Source organism: Ornithodoros turicata, unplaced genomic scaffold (genome assembly GCF_037126465.1).
Source record: "Ornithodoros turicata isolate Travis unplaced genomic scaffold, ASM3712646v1 Chromosome58, whole genome shotgun sequence".
Lineage (NCBI taxonomy): Eukaryota > Metazoa > Arthropoda > Arachnida > Ixodida > Argasidae > Ornithodoros > Ornithodoros turicata.
In genome coordinates, this window is record NW_026999385.1 from 24,138 (window position 1) to 48,566 (window position 24,429).

The window sequence follows — 24,429 nt, forward strand, 5'->3', positions numbered from 1 at the left end:
CGCGCGTCACGCTTCCGGGCCCGCATCACGCGAACGGGCCCCCGTTGCGCTTGCACGGGGAATCGCGTGAGTCGCGTCGCTAGAACGGGCCCCCGCGCGGCGCGCGTGGGGCGCGGTTCGGGCGCACTGTTTTATCACTTAAACAGCAACAGAGCTGACATTGTAGTACCCTCGCGATAAATCTTCTATTCCGGCGACAGCAGAATGTATTCAAAAAGGCTTCGGGTGTGTGTGTGAAATCCAGCCCAAGGCGTGTTGATGGGAGCACACTGCTCTGTTGGGTACCCAAACTTGCAGCCAGCGATGGCGTAAATGATTATTTTATTTTATTTTATTTTGAGTCCTTATCGGCTCACCTATTTAGTGAACGCCTATGAACACATGTTAAGTGGTTTGGTTTAAAAATGATGAGAGCTACAGTGTGTAGCGAATGATGTTAACATTTACCCGTTCTGCTCTATAATATGCTTGCAAAATATATGGGTGCAAGCAGAGTTCGAGGTAACTCGTTACAAGTAACTCGTTACTGTAACTAAGTTCCTTTTTTGGTAACTTGTAACTTAACTCGGTACTTTTGCGCCGTGGTAACTTTCAGAGGAACTAGTTCCTTTTTTCAGATAACTTTGCCAAAGTAACTTAAGTTAAGTTCCAAGTTCGTTTTAGCCCGGTTTTCACTCATGTCCACATATTTTCTTGCTTTCTCTCCAGTTCCTTCACGGCATTTTTTGCCATAAAACGTGATATTCAATCAATGACAGTATTTTATTCAGGAAGTAAGAACCGCTGCCATTGAAATGAAGTTGAACCATTGTGCGAAAACACAGGGTTTAAGATGCAAAGCGTTCGAAGAGACCTCTACCAGAGAAACGTCATCATGATATTGGTAGACAGACTGAAACCGAAACAAATCGGAAGGAGGGCTGGGTTCCACGAACATGCACTTGTTCGCTGTCTCCCATTGGAAGAAAAGTAGGACCGAGGGTCGCGTCGCTTTAAGGGACCATGTCGTAATCCCCTCAAGACCGTGGCTTTCGTGCGCGACTTGTTCACCTCTAGCTTCGAGCGTAGTTCAATTCTACCAAATTTGGTGCTGTCGAACACTATGACGTCATTTGTTTACAAACAGGGAGAGGTCTATTGTTGGACATAAACGGAAACGATCTAAGCGTGTTGCACTCCTCCGCAGACAACTCAAAGTCTAACTCAACTGCTCACGCGCGCTGCACCTGCGTAATGCTATTTTTTGTCCGAAGTAACTTGGAAGTAACTCGTTCTTTTTTTTAAGTAACTCAGTAACTGCGAGTTACATTTCATGCTGAAGAACTTCGTTATTAACTTAGTTACATTTTGCACACGGTAACTTAACTTGTAACGAGTTCTTTTTGACGGGTAACTTCTCAATCTATGCGTGCAAGGACATGAAAGGAAAACAAAGTGAATTCACTCCTGTATAATGATCGCTGCGCAGAGGCACGGTACGGTTTTCTTGGTGGATGTATAGCGAACATGCATTCCTGCGATGCTGTGTTTCTTTTTTGCTTTGCGTTATTCGACTGGTGATATCCTATTACATCCGGAACGAAGACCTATTGTTTTGTGTAGGCATATGTGCGTTCTCCCCGTTTTGACGCTGGTTGGATAATTATTGACCTAGGGAATAATATGGATTTATGTGGTTGTGAAAATAGACTGTGTTTGTGAATCTGAAAATGTGAGTGTGTGTGTGTGTGCGCGCGCGCGCTTTTCTGAACCAGGGACCCCACTTGACAAGTAAATGTTTGCCGTTTCGTGTGACACGAGTGATACATTTATGTACTATTGCGTGAAATAGTGGTTTAAAAAATAAGGGTATTAGTCGCGTTTGCATTGCTATCTGTAGGATAGGACGAGCGTTTTTAATGGAATTGCCTCGCGAACCTGGGGAAGCCTTTGTTTTGGGCAGGGTGTTTTATGAGTGCCCGACGCCGGCAAGAAAATTTGTGCGTCGTTTTCCAAGCAGACCGCGTTTAGTTTACGTGAAATAGAAAAATGAAGTTGTGTATGGCTCTATGATTTTCTGTTGCAGGCTTAGACCTTTTCCCCGATGAGCAGTATTTTGTATGCAATGTCGCATGTCTGGACTTGTTCAGTGGTGTCTTGTTGTGCTAGCCGCGTATAGGGATAAGCGGTGATTCTCCGATTATTCCTGAGCGGTTCGACTTAAGCCTTTTCCCTGCTCGCTTAAGGAAGTTTGTGTATCCCTGTCCTGTTTTCTTTACGCAAGGGCAATGCGACTGTCTATGTGGCATTATGCAAGAATTGTCTGATACCAGACATGAGTGTCTTTTTCTTAGTTTATTAGCTTTTGCTTCAGTTTTTTGAAGTCAATCACAAGTGCGCGCAATTTTTGCTGCTCTTTCCTCAAATCACTGCTTTTGTGCAGAAGAAAGTCGCATGGTAAAGCTGAGAAGTGGTCTCTCTGCTTGTTTGTTAGATGCTGTTAGGAGCTCGGTATGTTGAAGAAGTAAGCTGTTATACATATTCGTTCAGAAATGCTAGCATCTGAACGCAGGATAGGAATTCCTGAAGCACGGCACCCTCAGTGTAAATTAATTATTTTGGATGTGAATCTGCTTCACTGCATGACAAGGCTGAAATGGGAAGAGAGAGAAAATTTGTGCGCTTCATTAATAGCGATCCAAGTAATAGGGCAATTATAGTTTCCATAGAATTTTAATAGGCTCCTAAAATTATAGTTTTGTAGTAGTTTTTCTACACTGCAATCCAATAATCATTAATATGGTGAGAATGCCATCATGTTCCCGTAAAGGCGTTCTGTCTAGTCCTCCGTCGAGCGCGAATGGAACTTTGCCCCCCGGCTTTCGCGCCTTTTTGCTCACAGGTGTAGCCTCAGCCAATGAGTACACGAGCATAGAAAGGGTCATGTATTACACAAGCCTGATGATGATGTTGGGTGGTCTCACTTATTATTTTAAAAGAGCAGTGGTAGTTTACTGGTGTTGTGATTCTAATGACCATGATGACCCTTTGGGGTGAAAATCGTTAATATGCACGGTGCTTTTTCTGTTGAATTTTATTGTAAAAGTGAACGTCATTAAGAATCGGACAACGGAAATAATCTTGCGATCCAATAAATAAATAATAGGAGTCTTTGTCTTTGCCGCTGTCTTCTCCAGGCAGGATGTGATGACGTCACGCAGTCTGTAGCAATGCATTACTGGAAAAAAGTGTAGCAATAGAAAAATGGTATGTATTGTCCTGGACAGATTTATGATGAGCACTGTTTTTGAATAAGAGGAGTGCGTGTGCTTAGAAATAGTTTGATGTTGGTTTTTTGCTTTGTTCAAGTGTTTCACTTTGCTTTTTCCCCCCTTGTTGTCTGACAAACATGCGCTGACATGCCCTGACCTGTTCTGTCATGTTTTCCTTCTACATGTAGTTTTTTTTCTTTTTGACAAGGAACATTCTTGACGATAGTGCTGCCTTGAATGGGAGTAGTGCTATTCTTAATAATTTTGCGATTCATTTAGTTCAGAGAGTAACCGCAAGGGGGACAGGTGCATGGCTTTATCCAGTCGAGGAACAAAACGACATTATTCAGTTAGCTGAGTGGCTCTCGGAACGGGTGGACAGGTCTCGATTAGCTCGTTGTATGTAGGCATTGAAGGTGTTAGGATATTTTGTTTTTTTGCAAGTCTAATTTAGTAAGACTTTGGGAATGAAATGCTTAATTCCTACAATCTCCTCTCATGTATGGTGCTCTTCTGCAATAGTTCCCTATGCAATCATTAGAGTAGAATAAAGGAAATTATCTTCGGATAGTGATTCAATAAGTAACAGGTCCCCTGTCTAGAGCGTAAGCGTCCTTGAGCCACGCACCTGCATGATGACGTCATACCGCGGTACTATTGTTTCAGGTTGACCTTGACTAGAGGATCATCAGTGGCAAAAAACAGTGTAGCCCTGAGGCAATAGGATGACGTCACGACCAATGAGAATGGCCTGCAGGAGGCGCAAGGATGCACTTCTCTCTTGGACACTGGCGGGTGTAGACAAGTTAATTCTGCTCCTAGCAATTGCGTTGGTCGGCTGAGCTGGTACCTTGATAGCATGTTTTCTTCCTTTTTTTTCCTGAGGTGATTGCGGGATTTCGCACAGGCCGGTCGACGATGGACAGTGGCACAAATCTAATCAGGAAGACAGAACAGGCAAGGGCCGAAGGTTTATTAACAGCCGCTGTCTTCCTCGACGTCAAGAAAGCGTACGACGAAAGTGTCCTCCTCCACAGCGCAATCATGGCGACTCTTTCAGAAGCTGAAGTCGGGGCTGCCCCTGGTCATGAAGAAAAGGCTTTTTGGCTGACCGCTCCTTGTTTGTGCGCACCGCTGACGGGGATTCTGCGACGTTCCGCGTGCATCGTGGTGTTCCACAAGGGAACGTACTCAGTCGCATCGGCCACGTCAACTGTTGAAAGACCCCATATTTACACTACCATCCCTGGTCTTCAACGAAGGAAAGACGTCCCCACAGACGTAGCCCATCAGCTCACACTGGAGCATCCGCCTCAACACACCGACTAAGTCGCCATATATACACTGATGGCTCAGTGGCACATGATAGTTCCAGCGCGGCTTTCTACATCCTGGGGCATGCTTTCAAACTCCCCTATACAGTGTCCTCGACAAGCCGAACTGTTCAGTATCATGGCAGCACTGGAGCATATAGTCGGATCAGGGCACGAAACGGGGGTCATTCTTACCGAAAGCAAGACATCATTAACTATATTGCCGTCATGTCGTCCCAGCATAATAGGTGATTTGCACAACATGACACTTCAGAAATTTAATCAACTACTAGCCACTGGTCACAACATCACGTTTCAATGGGTCCCTGGCCACATGGCATGCACCCGAGCAGACGCACTAGCAAGACGCGCTGGCTCCGATGATACTTGTGCCCTGACGCGTCTGCCGCATACAGTCTCCACAAGCCGTCAACATATTCGCCGTCTGTATGCCACATGTGCCGTGCAGTTCCGGGCCGAAACTACGACTTATAACACATTCATACAGTTTATCGATCCATTGATGGAGTTTGTCATCGCTTCCCACCGCAGTCGTAAAGAAGAATCCCTTATCCCACCAGCTATGACTATGTTTCCTATGACTATGACCTATGTTTCCCGTACACCCTTGCTTCTCTTCAAAATGGGTCGGATAAATTCCCCAAACTGCACTGTCTGTGGCGTGGAAGCTGACATCCCATACCAACTCTTGTATTGTCAGCAGCACCTTCCCCATAGGAACACCATACGTTGCCGTGTGCTCTAGCTTGGCTGTAACGACTTTTCTTTGGCCGCTCTCCTTGGCCCCGTCCCGTACCCCAACCAGTAGGCTGTCACTGCCGCTCTATTCAGTTTCCTCAGAGCCGCAAGACTCATGAACAGCATGTGACGTTCTTATGGTGTCTCTTTTCTTCTTTCTTTCTTTCCTTTTCGTTTCTATCCGTTTTCTCCTTTTCCGTCTTTCTTTCCTTTTTCTTTTTTTTTCTTTTCCGTTGTTGAATAGCAAGCCTGCTCTTTGCCTGGTGGTGCTAGCTAGGTGGGGATAAGCTAGAGGTGAACGAGGTCGCTCCCGAAAGCCACGGTCTTGAGGGGATTACGATGGTCCCTGAAAGGGATGCGACCTTCGGTCCTGCTTTTCTTTCAATGGAAAGCAGAGAACAAGTGCCCGTTCGTGGAACTCAGCCCTCCCCTTCCGATTTATTTGGGTTTCAGTCTGTGTACCAACGTCATGATGACGTATCTCTGGTAGAGGTATATTCGAACGCTTTGCGTCTTACTCCCTGTGGGCGCACAATGGTTCAGCTTCATTTCAATGGCAGCGGTTCTTATTTCCTGAATAGGATACTGTCGCTGATTGTATATAACGTTTTATGGCAAAAAATGCCATGAAAGATCCGGAGAGAAAGCAAGAAAATATGTGGACGTGAGTGAAAAGCGAATTAAAAGTAACATGGAACTTAGCTTAAGTTACTTTGCCAAAGTTACCTGAAAAAAAACGACTTCCTCTGAAAGTTACCACGGCGCAAAAGTACCTAGTTAAGTTACAAGTTACCAAAAAAAAAGGAACTTAGTTACAGTAACGAGTTGCCTCGAACTCTGGTTGGAACACGAGCTGGTTGACGCATACCCTATAGTCTGTGTCTGATCTGCGGGGTGAAAGCCACATTGAGGCGAAGTCCATGCAGAAGGGAAGAGCGGCCGCAGGGTAAAAGGCCTTGGAGGGAAAACGACGAAGTAACCAGATATCCATAACTTAAAAACCCCGAGACTAGGGGACAAAAAAACGACAAACACAGACAAGGTCTCAAAAGACCTTATCTATGCCACCAGCTCGCTTGCTACCTCTCTATCCTCTCGTAACCAGACATGTCATTCGTGACGGGTCATATTCCCACACGTACGTCCATCAGGAGTGCAAATCTCAATGACCTCAGCTTCCGTGCCGGGTCGCGTCGTCTGATCAAAGCAAAGTCATCAAAGACGCTTCACTATGGTGACTATAAACAACAACAACTTTATTTTTAGATGATGAATGGGGAGCTTCATCGCCAGAGGCGATACTCTACCCCGTTGCTGGTGGTGATGCGGGGAATGAAATAATGAGCTCCTTCACAATAAGGATCGAAGTCCGATTCTGTCCAGAAAGGTCAAAAGAGCTTTGAGCGCAGAGCGTGCGTGTGCTGGATTCGGCCAAGGACCAAGCAATTTCGATAGGGAGAAGGGGCAAGAGTCCCGCTGACTAAGAGACCCCAAGCGTGTGGTTGGGGAAGGTTGGTAGTGTAGGAAATGAAGAAGAATGTGCTCCTGATCCTCTAGAGCAACGCATTGTTAGCATCTGGGAGAGTGAACTTGTCTCTAGCGGTAACGCCACTGAGCTGTAAAAGCCACATCGAGTCGCTTTCGATGAATTAATGCAGCATCTGGACGTGAGGTGTTTCGTGGCATGCGAAAAGCCAGTGTTGGATCAACTCTGCTCAGCATAGATGGGGGAGAATGTCGGTTGTCCATTGCCGGAAGCCAGGGGTGTCACGAGCCGTCGTGTCGCAGACTGGAACGACGGTCGCCTGCTAGCAGTGCAATACTGGTCCTACCCAGTAATTTTACTGGGCTAAAATCGACGATATACTGCAGAAAGAAAATGATGACATAGAGTTCCGCAGCTGTTGATCAGATTGGATGCGAAAGGCGTCGTCCTTGCACTACGCCTTCGGATGGGATGACGAATGCCGAGGCAGACTTGCCGTTTCTGGATGTGCCATCTGTGTATGGTGATGTACATGTAGAAAACGTCTCGTCTACCAGAGCATAAAAATGGGCTTAAAGGACTTGAGGGTGAACATGATCTCTTCTTTCCAGAAGGTTCGGAAGGCTTACGAAGGTCGTGGTACCGGCAGAGACCAGGGGGCTTCCGGCGGGATTACGTTCTTAGCAGCGAAGCCTGTGAAACTCTGGCGTATCCTCCGCGCTACTCGATAGAAGCTGCTTTCAGGGCGGCATCGGATTTTCCTGAGGAGCGGGTGACGGGGAATGTGAGAACGCGAACGTATGAAGCGCCGAGCCGTTTCAGGTTCACGTAGAACTTCAGCCGGGAGTTCACCAACTTTAGCCAGGAGTTGCCGTGTCTCAGCCATTCTTGGAACTCCAAGGCAGCGACGAAGGCAAAGAGGGTCCGAAGTGTGTTTAATGATGTCGAGATCCTGTGCAGGATGAGAAGGCTGTAAAGCACAGTCGCCCTCATCAACATCCCGTGAACTGCGAGCAAGGAGCGCTGATCACAACCCCACCCTGAGCCAGAAATATGTTGAATTGCAGTGAGCCATCGCTGCACTTGACCACTATGGTGACTATGACCGCGGTGTTGCATCTGATTCTTCCAGGTTCAGGTGGTCTAGGATATTTCGGTATAAGACGTATCGGTACAGGAGCGGACTATTTCCTTCACACTGTCACTGTAACTCGCGTCCCCTTACCCCTTTATCTCCTTGTTTAGCCACCTTGACCTTCCGTATACCCTCAGCTCTTTCTCGCCGGCGCCCAAGGGATGACCCTAACTTCCGAATTCATAGATGTGACTTGACTTGAAACCGCATCTTGATTTCTGTAAGGCTGTGCCAAAACCTGTCCTCGCTCAACACGGTTTGCGTCTTTCATGAGCCCTCCTGCTGGCCTACTTCGCCAAGTCGCAGCCTGCAAACTTTATCTGCGTCTGGGGGCGAAATTTTCGTTCAAGTTTGCACTTAAAATGTGCTTTGAGTGTGAAAACGCGACATTTCTTAGCGTCAGGACTTATAATATGTGCCACAACTCTCATCTGACACCAACGCTTGTAGAAAGTCCCTATAAACAAACTGATGACGCATCAGCTCATGTAGAGCCAAGCCAAGGCAAGATTCTGAGTGTCATGTGGCTTCCCGAGGCTGCCGTACTGGAGCGTTATCCAGGTCGGGTTCAAGGTACCCCAGCGCTGACTTGACATTTTCACCAGATGTGCGCGTGTCATTGCGTAGCTTTCGTCGAGATGCCGAGGTAATGTTTGGTTGTTGGTTGCCCACAATTCACATAAACGTTCACGGGGTATCCAATGCCGTGTGCTTCCGCGCCATGAAGCTGCCCGTTTTCCAAGGTTCGAAGGGGGGGAGGCGTATATGTTTATTCACACAAAAGGAGATGTCAGCCAGGCAAGTGCCGGCTTGCTACTCTTTTAAAAAAATCGGACGAAATCGGACGTCCGCAATGGTTGATGATGCGGTGCCATCGACCACTTGTGTTTCTGGTGAACATTTCCTGTCTAGCAACTGGTCTGAGTCTCCTGATCCTTGAAACTCCTCAACATGTTGGATATCGAGTCCCGCGTCGTTTAGGAAGCGGTGTAGTGCCGTCACAGAAGCTGCCGGATGGCCAGCGAGCAGAATATACGCCTAGACGACGCGAAAGTGTGAGTATCTTTCTTAATTGAAGGACACACCCGACCCTCATAATCGACCCTTAGTCTTGTGCGAAATGCTGTCACGTTGAAGGCGCCGCACGACTTGGTGCCACGACGTAGGGCGCGCAGTGGCTCAGGCACGAGGTGTTTCGTTTAAGGCCGAAACGCATGGAGCGTTTTTCCGGCGTTTTCAGGACGCGCGCGCGCTCGGCATGCGTGTGACATTGGAAAAACCAGTTTTTCAACGCACGCTGATGGTGGACACCGGAATCCATCGACTACAGATATCCGCGCGCGTCTGGGCGCGTTCTCCGAGAAGTGGACCGAACGATGGCCGCCGTGCGGTAGACAAGGTTGCGTATGAGTAGCTCGTAGTGGAGCAGGTATAGGTGAGCCAAGTCCAAGATGGCTGCAGAACACTAAAACAATGACACTGAAGCTTTCGCGTGGTGAACTACGCACATTCCGTACATGATGAAGCGCAGTCCACCTCGCGAAAGCTTGTACATATTAAATTTGGAAAGCTTCAGTGTCATTGTGTTTACGAATGTCCAAGTCGCCGTGGGGGTCACCGGCATTGTAGGTACAGAACCATGACGGATTCTACCGTTTCGTCCTCGGTTACCCCAAGCTCAATTCTGTTACTCGTGTTGACCCCTACCCATTGCCCAATATCCAAAAAGCCTTGTCGTAGTTATAGGGTCCGCCAAATACTTTTCTGTAGTCCTTATCCCCACCGGCTTCTGGCAAATAGAGATGGACAAACAACACAGAGAAAAGAAGGCCTCTACGAGTGGAAAAAATATGACTTTCGGTCTCGTAAACAGCCCGGCTGTGTGGCAAAGGACTGCCGATGTTAATCTGATGGGCTTACTGAAAAAAAATGTGTTGTATATATAGACGACATTATCTTCTACAGTCAAACGTTTTCAGACCATATTGCAGATATAGAGCAAATTTTTCTGCGTCTCACGCCGCAGGCTTGAAACTTAAGCCGTCAAAATGCCAGTTTCTTTGCAGAGAAGTTAAGTATCTTGGGAATATTGTCTCGGCTAGCGGGGTAAAACCATATCCATGTAAGGTAGAAAGCACACAAAACTTTCCCGAAAAGAAGACGGTAAAACAAGAGACCCTTTTCAAAAGACAGACTGGCCACCTTCTAGCAGACGACATTCGGCCATATCTTTGGCACGTCGTACATGTGGTGCCGTGTATAGTAAGCGGACGCGCGATGGCGAACGAGAATATTCAGTGGTCGAGAGACTTGACGAACATACCAGATGGGTTTTCCCAAGGACGTGTGGACGCCTTTTGTGAACATATGAGTGCATATGGCACGACTGGCCGCACTAGCGAGAACAGTTATTATGCGTGTCATATACAGATTCCAATTCACATTCCCCGTCGCCTTGTCGACTTACTTTCAGATACGGTACACCATATTTTTGCCTGCTGTATTGTGTTTATGCACATTTCAGGACCAGTTGTGTATTTTGAATGTGGTACCTTACTTTATTGGTGCATGCTTTCGCCGATGCTTCCTACTATCTTACTATATGTTCTATACTTTCGCCTGCGAGGTATTTATAGTTCGTCCATTTAGAATGGCAACAGAACGCTGCTGACGACAGTTACTTGGAAAGCCATGTATCATGTGAACTTTAGCCGCCAAACAGTTTGTGCACACGCCTTGTTTCCTTCGGCGTCTCTCACGCTACGCTGACTGCAGGAGGGCACGCAACAACAGACTGACATTACAAATGCAGATGGACGATCCACTCATGAAAAGAGAGATGCTTCGATGAGAAAGCAGACCTAGTCCAAGGCGGCAGACGACAAAAGATCACCCCAGATGCGCGGTTCAAAGAGAGCCATACTGTCCGCGCGCGGGCAACGCTTTCATCCTTGCCCAAAATATGGCGGAAGCCCAAAAGTTGGCTCGCCTTAAACTAGATGGCGACGACATATGAAAACCGACTTGTGCGACAATTCTTGGGACTGGTCGGCTATTATAGACGTCATGTACCCGACTTCGCTAAAATACCAAAACGCCTGACAGCACTGACAGCTAAACACGCCACATTCCGGTAAACCGAAGAAGAGGCAAATGCTTTTAGGCGGCTTAAAGCGACACTGGTTATTGCTCGCATCCTTCGGCACCCTGATTTCAGCCGACCGTTTTTGCTGGCCACAGATGCGTCAAAGTTCGCCATGGGAGCTGTATTATCATAGGTTTTTGAAGGTCGAGAACACCCGGTGGCCTTCGCCAGTAGGCAAAGGGATTATCGCATCCAACCCCTGGCTTGACTTTTCTGGCTGACCTTTTCTCAAAATAAATACTAGATCCCCCCCCCCCACACACACACGATTCCGAAACTTCAGTACCACAATATATTCCTCGGTGATATCTGACAAGGGTATAGCGAATACCCCAAGTGAATAGGTGGCGTATATGCTAACTAATCAATGAAATGCATCGAAAAAACAGACGACGGATTATGAAGTCACCAAGGGGATGAAACTCGCGAGTTCACTTGCGGACTAAAGTGAGGCGCTGCGAGCCTTTCGCGTCATCACTCGTCATGAAACGTCAAAACTTTTACGTCGAAGCGCGAGTTCTCTACCGAGAGCATCCCATTGGCTCCTGTGGCCGCTCCACCGGTATGCGAGCGCTCATTGGTCGGTTTGAAATTATAACCTTTTCGTGGCGCGCGTAAGCCGGCACCGCCGTGTCTGGGGTGCCGGAGCAGCTCGCCGTGAAGTTTCGAAATATGGTGCAGCAGGGACGCACGTAAAGCATCTTTGCCGGTACCGCTTTGGATGGTTTGTAGTGCCCGTCGATACCGACTCTGCAAAACTCGAATCCTCTTGGATACTTCTGCAAGTAAATTCTGTGATAGATAGGTGGAATGCAGGTCTGCTTCGCTTGCTTGGTGCGACAACGATTCAAGAAGGATCAATACTGTGTTTTTCCACTCGATGGCAGGTAAGTCAGTTCCTATTCCATTCTGCCGCTTAGCGTAGCATAGCATAGCACCACACCTGTGGCATATACGCAACATTTCGGCCGGTAGAATTTTTAGTTTTCACGTTTTCTGATCCCTGTTCTGGTCTTTCTTGCTCAGGTATCAACTAGGTACTGCTCAACTCATATCTGCTTCAGAAAAGCATGTGTGCATGGATGCAATAGAATGATTAAGCCAGCCTGAGTGGTTAGAACATCATCTTTCGGCTTAGCAGCTGCACAGGTTCCTTTGTGACGGGTCAGCTTTGACATGTGACACTACACAAGCAGCAAAGGAATATGGACATGTTTTCTGTCATGCTGGATTTGTGAATGTGTGTGCTTGTGCAGTGACTTTACTGATCTACTGTGGAATCTTCCACGTGAGACATATCAGCTAACAGTGAATGCGAAGTTGCTTCGGCATATTACTCGAACTTCAGACTTGACTTCTCCTGTTTCACCGAGATTTTGCTATCAAACAATGTTCATGTGAAGTTTGTGTTTGGCGCAGATACAGAAGACTGCATATGTGTGATTTGGAAATACCAATCCTGAAAAAGAAAGCACCTTGTGCAACAGAAAGAGCCAACGCTTCCGCGTTTTATTTATTTCACTGGATGCGAACGAAAATCCAGAACCGCCAAAGCGGGGGAGAGAACAGAGGGAAAGGGAAAAAGAACGCCTCTGCAGCGTCGCTTTACGTCACTCGTCACCCAGGGAGACAAAATAAAACAAAGCAAAAAACTACTCTACCGAGGCGCAACGATTGGCCCGACGTCAGAGGTCACGTGAGTTTTTCCCAACAATAGAAATATACTACACGTTCATTCCCCCGAAGTCACTCTTCACAATCACTCTACAACCTTGAAAAGTCGCGTAGCAGCGCCAATGAGAGCGCGTCTTCCCGCACAGCTGATCGGTGGGGTCGGCGGGTATCTGAAATGCGAGGCGGCGAGCAGACAGACAGCGCCATGTCGGAATCGTCGGAATACGAATGTGACGTCGCGTCGTCTCCAAGCTCTGGGGATTACAGCGTTAAAGAAATTGTGCTAGATGACGACCCTTACTCCACAAGCCCTCTGCCACTTGACCCTGCTGCAGGTGAGGATGCAGGCAGTGAAAACGAACCGTCCGATGGCGGCGACACTTTCAGGTGCGCCTATCATATCCGATCGCTCATGATGATTGTGCACTGTCAAGCATTTTGACATTTGTCCACATGGAAATGAAAGATGCCTCTGCACTCGCTGTACTCCAGTAGGACCTGACGAACACCGATGCTGCAGTTCTGTTAGCCGGGTGTCGGCTCTCTGTGAGACTGCGGGGGTCAGTTGTATCAGCGATCACCGGTTCTTCAATGGCGTTTGTCTGCAAAGGGAGCTCACCGGTTTACGCACCCATCTTTTGTCGTGATGACCGCCGCATGCGTATTCTCGAGCAACTTCACAATAGGTATACAGTGTCAAAAAACTTATCATACGTCGTAGATGGCGTGATTTCATTCCAATTTCATTTCGAGCACATGGATAACGCTTTACTAAAAGTTTGCTGCTCTTTGTCAAACAGTTCAATACTTTTCTTCTTTGTCATTGTGTCACACAGGCGCCTCCGATTCACTGCATATTGCTCCTTCACAAGCTGGATTTATGGATACCTTGCATAAGAAACCGAAGCCAGATACAAGGGTGTGCTGTGCGCAGAATCAGGACGCTGTACCCATCAATTCCATACAGTAGATACTACAAGTAACATAAGAGTCAAGTGGGCCACTGTAGAATTCAAACCATATATATATTGCATTGTAAGGCTCATCGTTATTGTTATTGTTGTTTTTGCATGTTCATGAAAGCTGCCTTGCTGTGTACACAATCAAAACAATCTCGATGGTTCCTGCGTTCCATAACCATATATCGTAAAGAAATGTTGCAGTGTGAAGTCACAAATTATTGAGCTGTTATACTGGTCCTATGTGCATGCATTAACAGTTTCGAAGGTTTTAACCCTTTGTTTCAGTTCAAGACGCATTTCTGAGAAGCAGTGTAGAGAGTTGTTGTGAAATACTGCAAGTACAGCGGAAAGTGTAAATAATTTTCATTGCAAATCGTTCTGGAGTACAAACCAAGGTTATCACAAGCACTGGTACTTGTGTAATGCACATTTTGAATAGTCTATCCAGCTTCACCACAGAGAGGGTTCTTCTGTACCACGTTTTTCACATATGTTTGCAAAGAAGGAGAAGAAACTGAGGCCTTTTGCCCTGAGCGTGGCTTTATGCTTTATTTATAAATGGAGGCTAGAGGTTAACGCCAACGTGTGTATTACCGCACTTTTATCTCCTCCTGTGTATATACATGAAAGCTTTGTGAACCTGATAAGAATATTAAACGTGTCACAGAAAAGCTGATTACATTATGTCAGTAGATTTTATTTCCCTCATTCTTACTAAGTTTTCAGTTGCCCTATGGAGAGCTGGGGATTAGGTTCATGTTGACGGGGTGGTATCAGGTTCTTGCCTTCCATACAATATACGAGCAGTGCAGATGTGAAGCTCGATGTGCTGAAACCAGAAAGAAAACGTATTTAAGACAAAGAGAAAAAACGTACCATCGTGCGCATGCGAGTGCCCAATACCACCATATTGAACACTTGGAGTGTCCTCACGGGAACTGGAACTGGAATTGTACTAAAAGTCATAGGTGTTCATATAGTTCATAAGGCGCCGTTCATAGCCAGTTGCTAACGTGGAATTTACAAAAAAGTTCATTAGAATCAGCAACACAATTCAGAAAACTGTTTGCAGCTGGATCACAAACAATAATGTGCACGTTGGTGGGTTCATAACGCAATGCATGTCTCTGCATAAAACATGTGGTGGCCCTGAAAAGGGCCTTTTTTAGTTTAGTTTCAATGGTTCGTTCAGTGTGTGACGCAGATGGAAGCCTCACTTCTGAAGCCCTGTAAATAAAAATTCACACTATAACAACATCAAGCCATGACAGTATGTGAGCAACATATATCAGTCGTAGAAGCTAATAGTCCTGCATAAGCTGCCGGTTTCACAACAAGAATCAGTGTGACTCAGAATTCACATTTCATTCACCATACAACACAGATATTAAACTTTCCCACTCACCACCTGAAGCAGATTTCGTGTGTATTGGCATCGGGGCGGAAGACGAGCCACACAGACTGGCTCCCTCTAACGTTTCACACGGACTAAACTAAGGCTACGTAAATGCCAACTCTAGAGCAATATGATCGCTAGATTAATATGTGTGCTGGACGTCACCATGCAACGAACGAATACTCGCGGAAAGTTGCGAACGTGACAACGGCACACTCTACTTGGCCACAGGCAGATTTCATCAAGCTCCTGCATAAAAGCGTAATGCCAAATGGCGCTCTTCTGTTGGAAAGCTGCCTCCTTGGCTCTCTCTGGCTCACAAAAATGACAGTGAGCGCATGGTGAGTTACATAAACGAACAAAGACGGGAGAAACTTTTTTTCTGTAAGAATATAGCAATGAATTTGAATATCGCAACCGGAAAAGTTAGAGGGATGTCGCCAAAAATTTACGTGGGGTGCTAGTGGGGCCTAATGGGGTCTAGTGCATCACTGCCGGCCGCGGTTCATACATATTCTGATGCACACTTGCAAAAAATGAATGGCTGAAATCCGCGTAAAGAGCGTGAAAAAAGCGTACTGCCGTACATACGTTTTGCTATATTATTGGTGTTTATCCCCGAACAGCACAACCGACATCTCGTGAGATACTCTCCCCTTTATTGTACGTGATTGCATTCCGAGTGTATGTTTACATTGAGTCATCTAGATCTCGGCGTATCGACGGAGCGCAGTCTCATCTTACTCAAACCACACCCAGTATACCTGGAGCCACTTCGTTGCCTATTAGATCAATACACCACACTTTTGTGGGGGTTCATTCGAGATGAACTGAAAGCAAATGCTTATACCTGCTCATACGGCACGTCGGTGGTGCTCATTTGCTCATTGAATATGGGCATCGGGCTTTAGCCTCTTTCGTTTTGCAGGCACTCCCATACGGAATTGCAATAAGTCCTACTCCACGTACTCTTCGTCGGCAAAATGCGAGGAAGAAACCTGCCGAACGTGCAATTCTTCCGCCACGACAGGAAGCCTGCCGGCGGTTGCTGCTTCCAACTTTCGTTTGGTGTCCCTGTCCTTGGGCTCGTGAAATGTCAATGTCCCGAACTTGACATGTTGTAATTTCACCATTTAGCGAAACTCACAGCACTTCCGAAAAAATAGGTTGTTTCGTACCCGTAGCCATCTCCAAAGCAGACGGTATCTCCGGGACAAAATGGGAGAACGGCGCCGGCGACGCGTCACCCTCGCATTGGTCCTGTTCGCTCCTGCGTCATAATGATGTCATCAAAGGTTTCGCTGATCGAAAAAACTCGTTTATTTAATACCCGAACATTTCTCACCAGAGAAAATCGGTGAAGTCGATTGTCGAATAATGCCAAGCATTCTGAATTCCTACCCATGTCTCCGGATGCGATAATTCCTTTAAACAATGCGGAGCAAAAGTACGGAGTCACTGAAAGGGAATGTCTCGCTGTTATCTGGGCTGTGGGACACTTTCGATGCTACCTGTACGCTAGAAAGTTTAAGCTGACGACAGACTGCCAAGCCTTAAAATGGCTTATGAATGTACGTGAATTGTGCATCAGAATATCCTCTGGAGAGAATATTCCTCTTCTAAGAAGGGGAGATGTGAAGGGGATGTGCGCTGCTAATATCGCACTCGATTTCATCTATGGAAACCTCCACGACGAACATTGCTTGAGAGCGTCCTTGCCCAGGCGTCTTCACAATGCACTGGAATGCGCCAAGCGGCCGGCCATTCTGGGTCACGAGCAAGGCCGGGACCTTGGAGAACCCTTAAAAGCGTCCACGGGAAAAAGGGAAGCAAGGAGCACCAGGTAATCTCGGCCAGTCGAGTTGCCGATGTTGGTAAGAGAGCGCCCACTGAAGCTCTGGAGACGTCCCAGCGATTCCGACCGCTGCCTCGCCGTGGAGATGCGTTCCGTGGAGGTGCCCGCCAACTTTCCCGCGCAGTAGTGATGACTCAAGTCCCCCAGTGAACGAAAGAGAATTCACCGACGCCCAGAGAAGCAAGGGTAACATCTCATTACGGCCGAAAATCCTTTAACCCCCAATTGTGCCTCATTACGGCCAAAATCTCATACTGCAATATTTGGGGACACGAAAGACGAGGACATAAGGTACACACAACACAAGCGTCACTCACAACTGAAGTGTACTGCGGAAAAAAGGGGGGCATAAATACACAAACCGGTATCAGGCAACATGTACCGACATTCAAGACTTCAAACATGCGGAACGACGCATCCCTCCCAGTAGATAACAAGATGCGTAATTAGCTGTTTAGGAAGCCAACTTCCTTATCAGACACTGCAACAGATCGTTGACTAACACACTTGCCTTCCCCCGTTAAAAGTATATGATGGGCTTCGATGATCTCCCGGGTGATTTGATGCCTCGCACTCCCTAGGACAGTGGTGCCCCGAAAATCAGGAACAGAACCACATCTATCGCAGTGGTATGCCCGACGGCATAATTGTCAGGCTGTAGGAGTGTTCGCTATGTCTAATATCTAATATATCTTCAGGGGTTGTGTACAGCATTCCTCTCTCGTGTAATAGAGTATATATTGGTCAGACGGGCAGGCGCCTGAATATTAGACGAAACCGGGAACCGCATACGACGTTTTCTCGACGCAGATATGCCGAGCTTTGAGGTCTTGACGTCACTCCCGATGGAGAAACGTCGGGCCCACCCGCAAACGTCGTTTTCTCGGCGCATCCTAGAAGCCGGCGCAAAGTTTGTACTCGAGGCCCCTGGCGGCATTTCTCGTCATGAGTAATAGATATTATAGGCTGGCATAACATACGCGACAGATATCACTTGAAAAACACGCAGTATAACTTTGTATAAATGCAATATCTGGTAACCAAAAGCAATAACCAAGGCGCGCCGACCATCAACTTGGAAATCTCTTGCTCGTATTTCCGCTACCGTCCGCTGTACTCTCGCGTCTCCCAGTATGGAACAAAGGCGAAAATTGCTGCTGCAGCTGCTTTTAAAAAAGAAAAAGAAATGCTTTTTCTCTAAAAGCGGTAGACGGATTGAAAAAGACCGTTCAGAACACTCTACTGGGTGCAGAGATATCTAGGCCAGAGGGAAACGTCAATGGAACAATGGCTAGCAAGTGGGATGATATGCGTTTTGTCGCTCCCGTGTCCCCATTCATTTTCATTTCCAGCCAATTCTGCCTGGTCCATTTTATTCTGTCTTCCACTTGGGCGTAATTCGCGCCCACATCGTCAATGCCCACACAGCTGAGCGGTTGTGGAGACGGTCGTTTCCGGCCAAGCATGCGATTGGTCAAGACGTACACGTCGCTTCCTGCGCTTGCCGCTCCGATCTGTTCAGCTCAGATGTCGGCGTCCCCGCTCAACGCCTATTGTTCGTGGAGCTGAACGTAAAAATGCCGAGCGCTCGGCGTTCTTGCGTCGAGAAAGCGTCGTATGCGGGTCGCCCTTTAGAGAACACTGTTGTTGCTCTAGCAAGGCTGGCGTGCGGCGTCTTAAGCTTCGTTTGCCAGTGAAAATTCGCCCCAAAAAATGAAACTGCGCTGTTTTTCTTTTTTTCATATCTATCAATATGTTTCTTCCAGGCGAGACCTGAGTGGCCCATCAGGATCCTCTACAAAGGGTATGTCCTCTGTGGTTTTTCTTTGCTTTTTCCCAACCCTAGAATTATAGGGCGACGAGCATGACGAATGGCGCGAAAGGACGCAAAGTAACGATGTCGCATGCGTCTCAACTACATCGTGATTGTGTAGCGCAATACATATAACGCTTCATGACAGTCACACTTTTATGGTAAGCGCGCTAGAGCACGTCGTCCAACACATTCATCATCATCAATTTATCTGTTGTTGTTGTTGTCGTCTGTTCCCTAAAAGGCAGATCTCCGTACGTAATACAGCTCTCCGTACAAAGTTTTTGTAACATCGCATTGCCGCCAAGTGATTATAAGCTGGGCTCCGGGTTTTCGGAGTATATACGCATATATATATTGTCGGAAGATTCGTATACTCACATGGAAGTATTCTAATACCCAAAACGCACTGTCGCACTCGATCTGGATCGACCCGCAATCCTGGTCGGCACAATCCCGCTGGACACGGTGCGCCGTCCGCACTTCACGTTCGTGATCCAGGTTTTCATTTGACGCCGTCTGGTGAGAGCTTTGAACATTACCCACTGAAGTTTCAAATTAAAAGAAAACACACTGATCCAGGATGTCTACTTGAAATATATTCACATTAATGCAAATGCTATTTATGGTGCTTCAGCGTTTGTCCATGTTGTTTTCTTCGTTCGGGCCGCTGCCATCACCGCCATCTTGCAAGCCCGGAACCGGCAGTGCGAGTAGAGAGAAGACGAAGAAGTGAAAGGAAGCCACTGCGCCTGTGCCAACCCTCCTTGAAGTGTGTAATCGTGTTCGCGAACGCGGGACAAGTGCCTGCGTTGTTGATCTCTGTCGCCGAGACTCGCTTTGTCCGCACCTGAGGACTATCGCTAATCACGATTGCTCGTGATGTGGATCCTGCGTCAGGATGTTTTGGGTCTAAGCGAGAGAAAAGTACATACAGGGTAATGACGAACTTTTTGAAACGCGTGTTTAATCAACGGCAAACTCTTCAACAGGGGGTGGGGGAGGGGATATATTAGACGAAAAGGAAAGAAAAAAAGGGAGGAAAGGTCAGCCAAACGGGACGTCGGCTTGCTGTTCCAGAAATAAAGAAAGAAAGAAAATTATGAAATAAGAAATAAATAAAAAGAAAAGAATTAAAGAAAGAAAGAAATAGGAAGGAATAATAAATAAATAAATAAATAAATAAATAAAAATTAAGTAATAAGAAATAAATAAAAAGAAAAGGAATTAGGAAATAAAGGATAAACTAACAAATCATGGAAGAAGGATGAGGTAGATTAAAGACAAAGATGACAAAAAAAGATGACTAACAAACGGTGAAAGAATGATGAGATGGACCACAGAAGATGACTTTAAAAGGAAAGCATGAGGTTAATGCGTTGAGGGTGAGAGTGGGGCACAGAAGAATGAGATTGCAGGACTGAGTTCACAGGCTGTTCATAAGACCTGAATTTCTCAAGAAGGTCAGGACTGCTTTGGTCACAGACCGCTGTGTGTGATCTCGTACTGGGCCGAGCAGAGTGGTCAGAGAAAAGTCCGTGCACCGGAGCTCGAGTAGGCGTCGTCTCAGCGTGGCTCGGGGGGTGTCGAATCTGTTACAGTCGAGGAGAAGGTGTGGAAAATCAGCTTCAACAGCGCAAGTGGGGCATTTGGGCGACTGGAGAAGACCCATTTTACAGAGAAGTAGAGGTGTCCTAGCGGCATTAAGGCGTAGTCGGTGTAGAATGGACGCTTCTTGACGCGAGCAGTGGTGTGTGTCCCCATGTGCCCGACGTGCTAAGGCGTCTGCGCGTCTTCAACAGTTTTGGAGGGCATCATGGGCAAACAAACAGCTTGGATAATGCGATAACGCTAACGGTGATAAGCCACGGAGACATGACTTCACCTTACACAATTTGCAGAAGTCTGACTGCAGAATATATGCATTATGTCTAAATTTCGCAGGCATCGCTATGCTGGGACAGCTCTGCAGGAAAGAACGTGTGGGGATCGGTGAAGATATCCCAGGTAGCTACAGCGGAATGGCCACAGTCACTCACGAGGTTCTCCACATGTAAGCATCCGCATTCTGGAAAAATGGCTCAATGTTCTCACCGACTCTTAAGTAAGGTTGTCGCGAAGTTTTTTCAAAATGCAAAGTTCTACTTTTCTACTTTCTACTTTAGAGGTTCGGGCAGGTTCGCATGGTGCGATGTCATTTCAGGTCAAAATGATGAATGGCGCGCAGAGCTACACGATCAGTGTCGGATTTAGGGGAGGGCAGACGGGGCACTTGCCCCGGGGCCCCCACCAGAAAAGGTCTTGTCCAAGGGAAATCTGTTTTGCATGCCTGAAACGCATCCCTGAAACGGAAACTTAGTAAAAATCTGTCCTCCGTCCACGCATATCGACGCCGAATAACACAGTGGATAGACATGAATAGAATGTTCATGTCTACGAAATGTTCAAAATATGACAAAACCTGACTGCTGAAAAAATCTCGTACTAGTGTGTTACACGGCCGCCATCCTTTAGATACAAAACGATGTCATTTATAGACATAATAAACGAATACATAGAATACACGAGGGAGCCCCCGCAGCACAGTACCCGGGGCCCCCACCACTGTAAATCCAGCACTGTACACGATGCAGTGAGTTTCATGGTCCGTGTTAGGCAGAGGTACTGTTCCGTGTCTTTCTAAATGCCACGGACTTTATGTCTTACGCAAACGTGTCGCACGTCCTCGAATTTTTCGACGAACTTCTTCAAAAAGTTCGATTTTCTCCGAACCCCTGCAGACTCAAACCGCGTCTACTGTGCATCACTACTCGGGAGTTTTGAGGCTGTATTGTCCGTTCCCGACCCTCACTGTGTAATAAAGAAACGTGTTACGTCATTTGCGTATATACCGGATAATTTCCCATTGGCCACATTTCTTCAACTGTAAGTAGTAGTGGTTTCAATTGGAAGGGCAAGGGTGTGTCCAAACATGTGCGTGACTAAAACATAACCCGCCTCTATGTATAGCTCGATGCACCCGTGGAAAAGTTTGGCTAGTAATAGGAACTAGTAATAAGAACCATTTGGTACTTTATGAACCAAGACAATTCTGCTCATAAGCGACGCCAAGGTGGTTTGTCCGCGTACTAAGTTTGGCCACCTCACGTAACAAATGCATTATTGTGTCAGCTCATGATGCTAGATATAGTAAAGTTCGTTGTGACAATGTATCGGAACATGTGAACATGTGACAATGTTCTGCGAACCTTGCAAGAACCAGGAGAAAATAATGTAGAAAGAAAGGGGCAGTCAGTTTAACCGGCTATGTCTTCGCGCACACTCAAATAACACTGATGAACAGTGTTTGTTTGTTTCATTTATTAGTGATCTGCAAAAGGGAATCGAACCCCCGTCTAGGCAGAGCCACAATAAAATACACACAACACAACATCATTAATATCATTAGTGTAATTTTAAGTTGTAAAATTGTTAGTGCACTGCCACTGCATGAAGAGATTCACTACTTCAAATGTTCAAATATTCAAATGTTCCTTTAGTCCTGCCTATTATATTTTCAGAGTCGGCGCTGGACACGATGGCAGCCTAGCCCCCGTCCGTATGACGGGGATTGCTAGAACGAAGTGTTCAGCAGGACCATACATAATGTCACCCTACCAGACAACGAGAAACGCACACTGGATGTCAAACTGCACTCAAGAACAAGTTAGATTTCTTCTGAAGTGCGTGAGCGTAACGCCCGTATGACGTCTTAATTAGTGAGTCGCGAACTTTTTGCGAACCTTAGGCTCGTGGGGTTCGACGAACTTTCGAATTTCAAGCCATATTCGCCCAGGTTCGCAGTGGTACGCAGACTTGGCCTTTGTCGTGAAAAGTTGAAAATGCTGTAACTGATATAGCTCTTACAATTGAAATGTCTGTTTGTCAAACATGACAAAACATTAGTTTGGCTAGTCACAACAAGTTCACGATGAAACGAGCGCAACACGGAGGGCGACCGAGAAAGAATGACACCACGCAGGCGCTCACTAGCAACTACGGAACGTTTATTGAAAACAACAGTTCTCATAACCACTACCACAGGACCTGCAATCGAGGTTGTAATAATGCACCCGCATCTATCAAACTTACCCCTTATGTCGTCTGTCTGCGTCTGCTTCTGAATAGCATGAAATCGCATGCTATGAAGACAAGCGACGCAGAGGAAAACACGGTTGTTGTCCGGCGGCGCCTCACTCACGCCAGCAGATGGCTCGCATTATTTTCAGGTTCCTTGCTAATGTAATAGATATATAGCACAGAGCAAAATATAGAACGTCATAATCTAGACATACCACAAGTACTTGCCGGCTTTTCGAGTCGTGAAACATATGTTTCCACTTCCGGTACGGATATGTGCGCGCATGTGCAGTCAAAGTCGAACTTCTGCGAACTATTAAGAATTCGAACCTCGAAAGGCTCGCTACATCTCTAATCTTAATGCGCATCTGGAACAGCATAATTTAGGAAAAATGTCGGTTCATCTCTTGAGCAAGTCAATTTGTCCGGCCATGAGTTCTGACTGTGTTTGTCGTCGCTTCACCCGGTACGGACCGCACCCCCCGCACCCCCCGAGTGACGCCACTGGGCGGGAAGGCTGGTACTTACCTACCTACAACACCAAATAAAGCAGGAAACGTTTCACAATATGCTTTGTTGTCTGCGCCCAATATCTGTCCTTGGGCATAGGATTGACACTCATCTGTTACCTGCATCGTGCCTGCACCGTATCTCGCATACCAAACGTCGCGTGGCAATTTCTTTATTTCAGTTGGCAACACAGTGACGGACACACTTGAACTTGTAAATATAACACTATAAACTTTAATGGATCTGTGTGCTGGTTGTTAGACGAACGCACAGCACGCGGACGAGCAACACCCCCGTGTGAAACAGCCCTATAGCATTGTTATTCTTTTACGGCTGCCTTCCAGTGTCACTCTGTTCTCACACTCCGTTTCTGAAGACGAGGCAGGGAACCTCGCCGGGTGTTGCTCTGGCAACAAGCGATCCGCTTACAGCGTGAACAAAATTTATCCGGACCACCTTTGCAGAAGTAAAAGACCTCGTTGCTGGATGCCTCTTCATTCCGAAGATTTGACGACGTCAACATTACCGGCATCCAAGATCAACGTCACCGAATTCTGCTTACTTGTCAAGCCACGCGTGTACACAGGCGGTAATGTTGTAAGTGCACCTTTGAGTAAAACTCTAACGTTCAGTTATCAAAACGCAAAAATGTAGGTACAGAGTGTTCTGCTTTTTAATTCGCTACATATAAAAGCTATGAGAGGAGCATAGATACCGTTTTTGCAGGCGGGTTTTACGGCCAGACAGGCATTCTCTCCAAGGGAATATCTAACTACTAGATGACTATTTACCTAAAATTCATTACTTATGTCTTTAATTTCACTTTCCAAGTAGGGACTTTCATGCAAAAGTGAGACAGGAGAATGGATGACAATCCTCGTTGTAAGCATTCCTAGTTCTTCCTTTTTTTACCGTGAAACGAGCACGTGCTTTGAAACATCCATCATCGAATATTGCTTTGCAAATGAGCCGAAACCCAAGCCGCGCGCATCAGAAGCCCAAGGAGGACGG

The 24,429-nt window shown here is 46.7% G+C and overlaps 1 protein-coding gene across 1 annotated transcript in view; it reads left to right on the forward strand.

Annotated features, from left to right (window-relative positions):
- LOC135374442 (venom metalloproteinase antarease TserMP_A-like) overlaps positions 1-24,429 on the forward strand; it is a 49,627-nt gene that overhangs the window by 18,250 nt on the left and 6,948 nt on the right. Inside the window, exons 8-11 of the mRNA XM_064607403.1 lie at positions 18,743-18,780; positions 20,734-20,842; positions 22,350-22,511; positions 23,883-24,015. Coding sequence (XP_064463473.1) covers positions 18,743-18,780; positions 20,734-20,842; positions 22,350-22,511; positions 23,883-24,015 — 442 coding nt within the window. The remainder of the gene's footprint in view (positions 1-18,742; positions 18,781-20,733; positions 20,843-22,349; positions 22,512-23,882; positions 24,016-24,429) is intronic.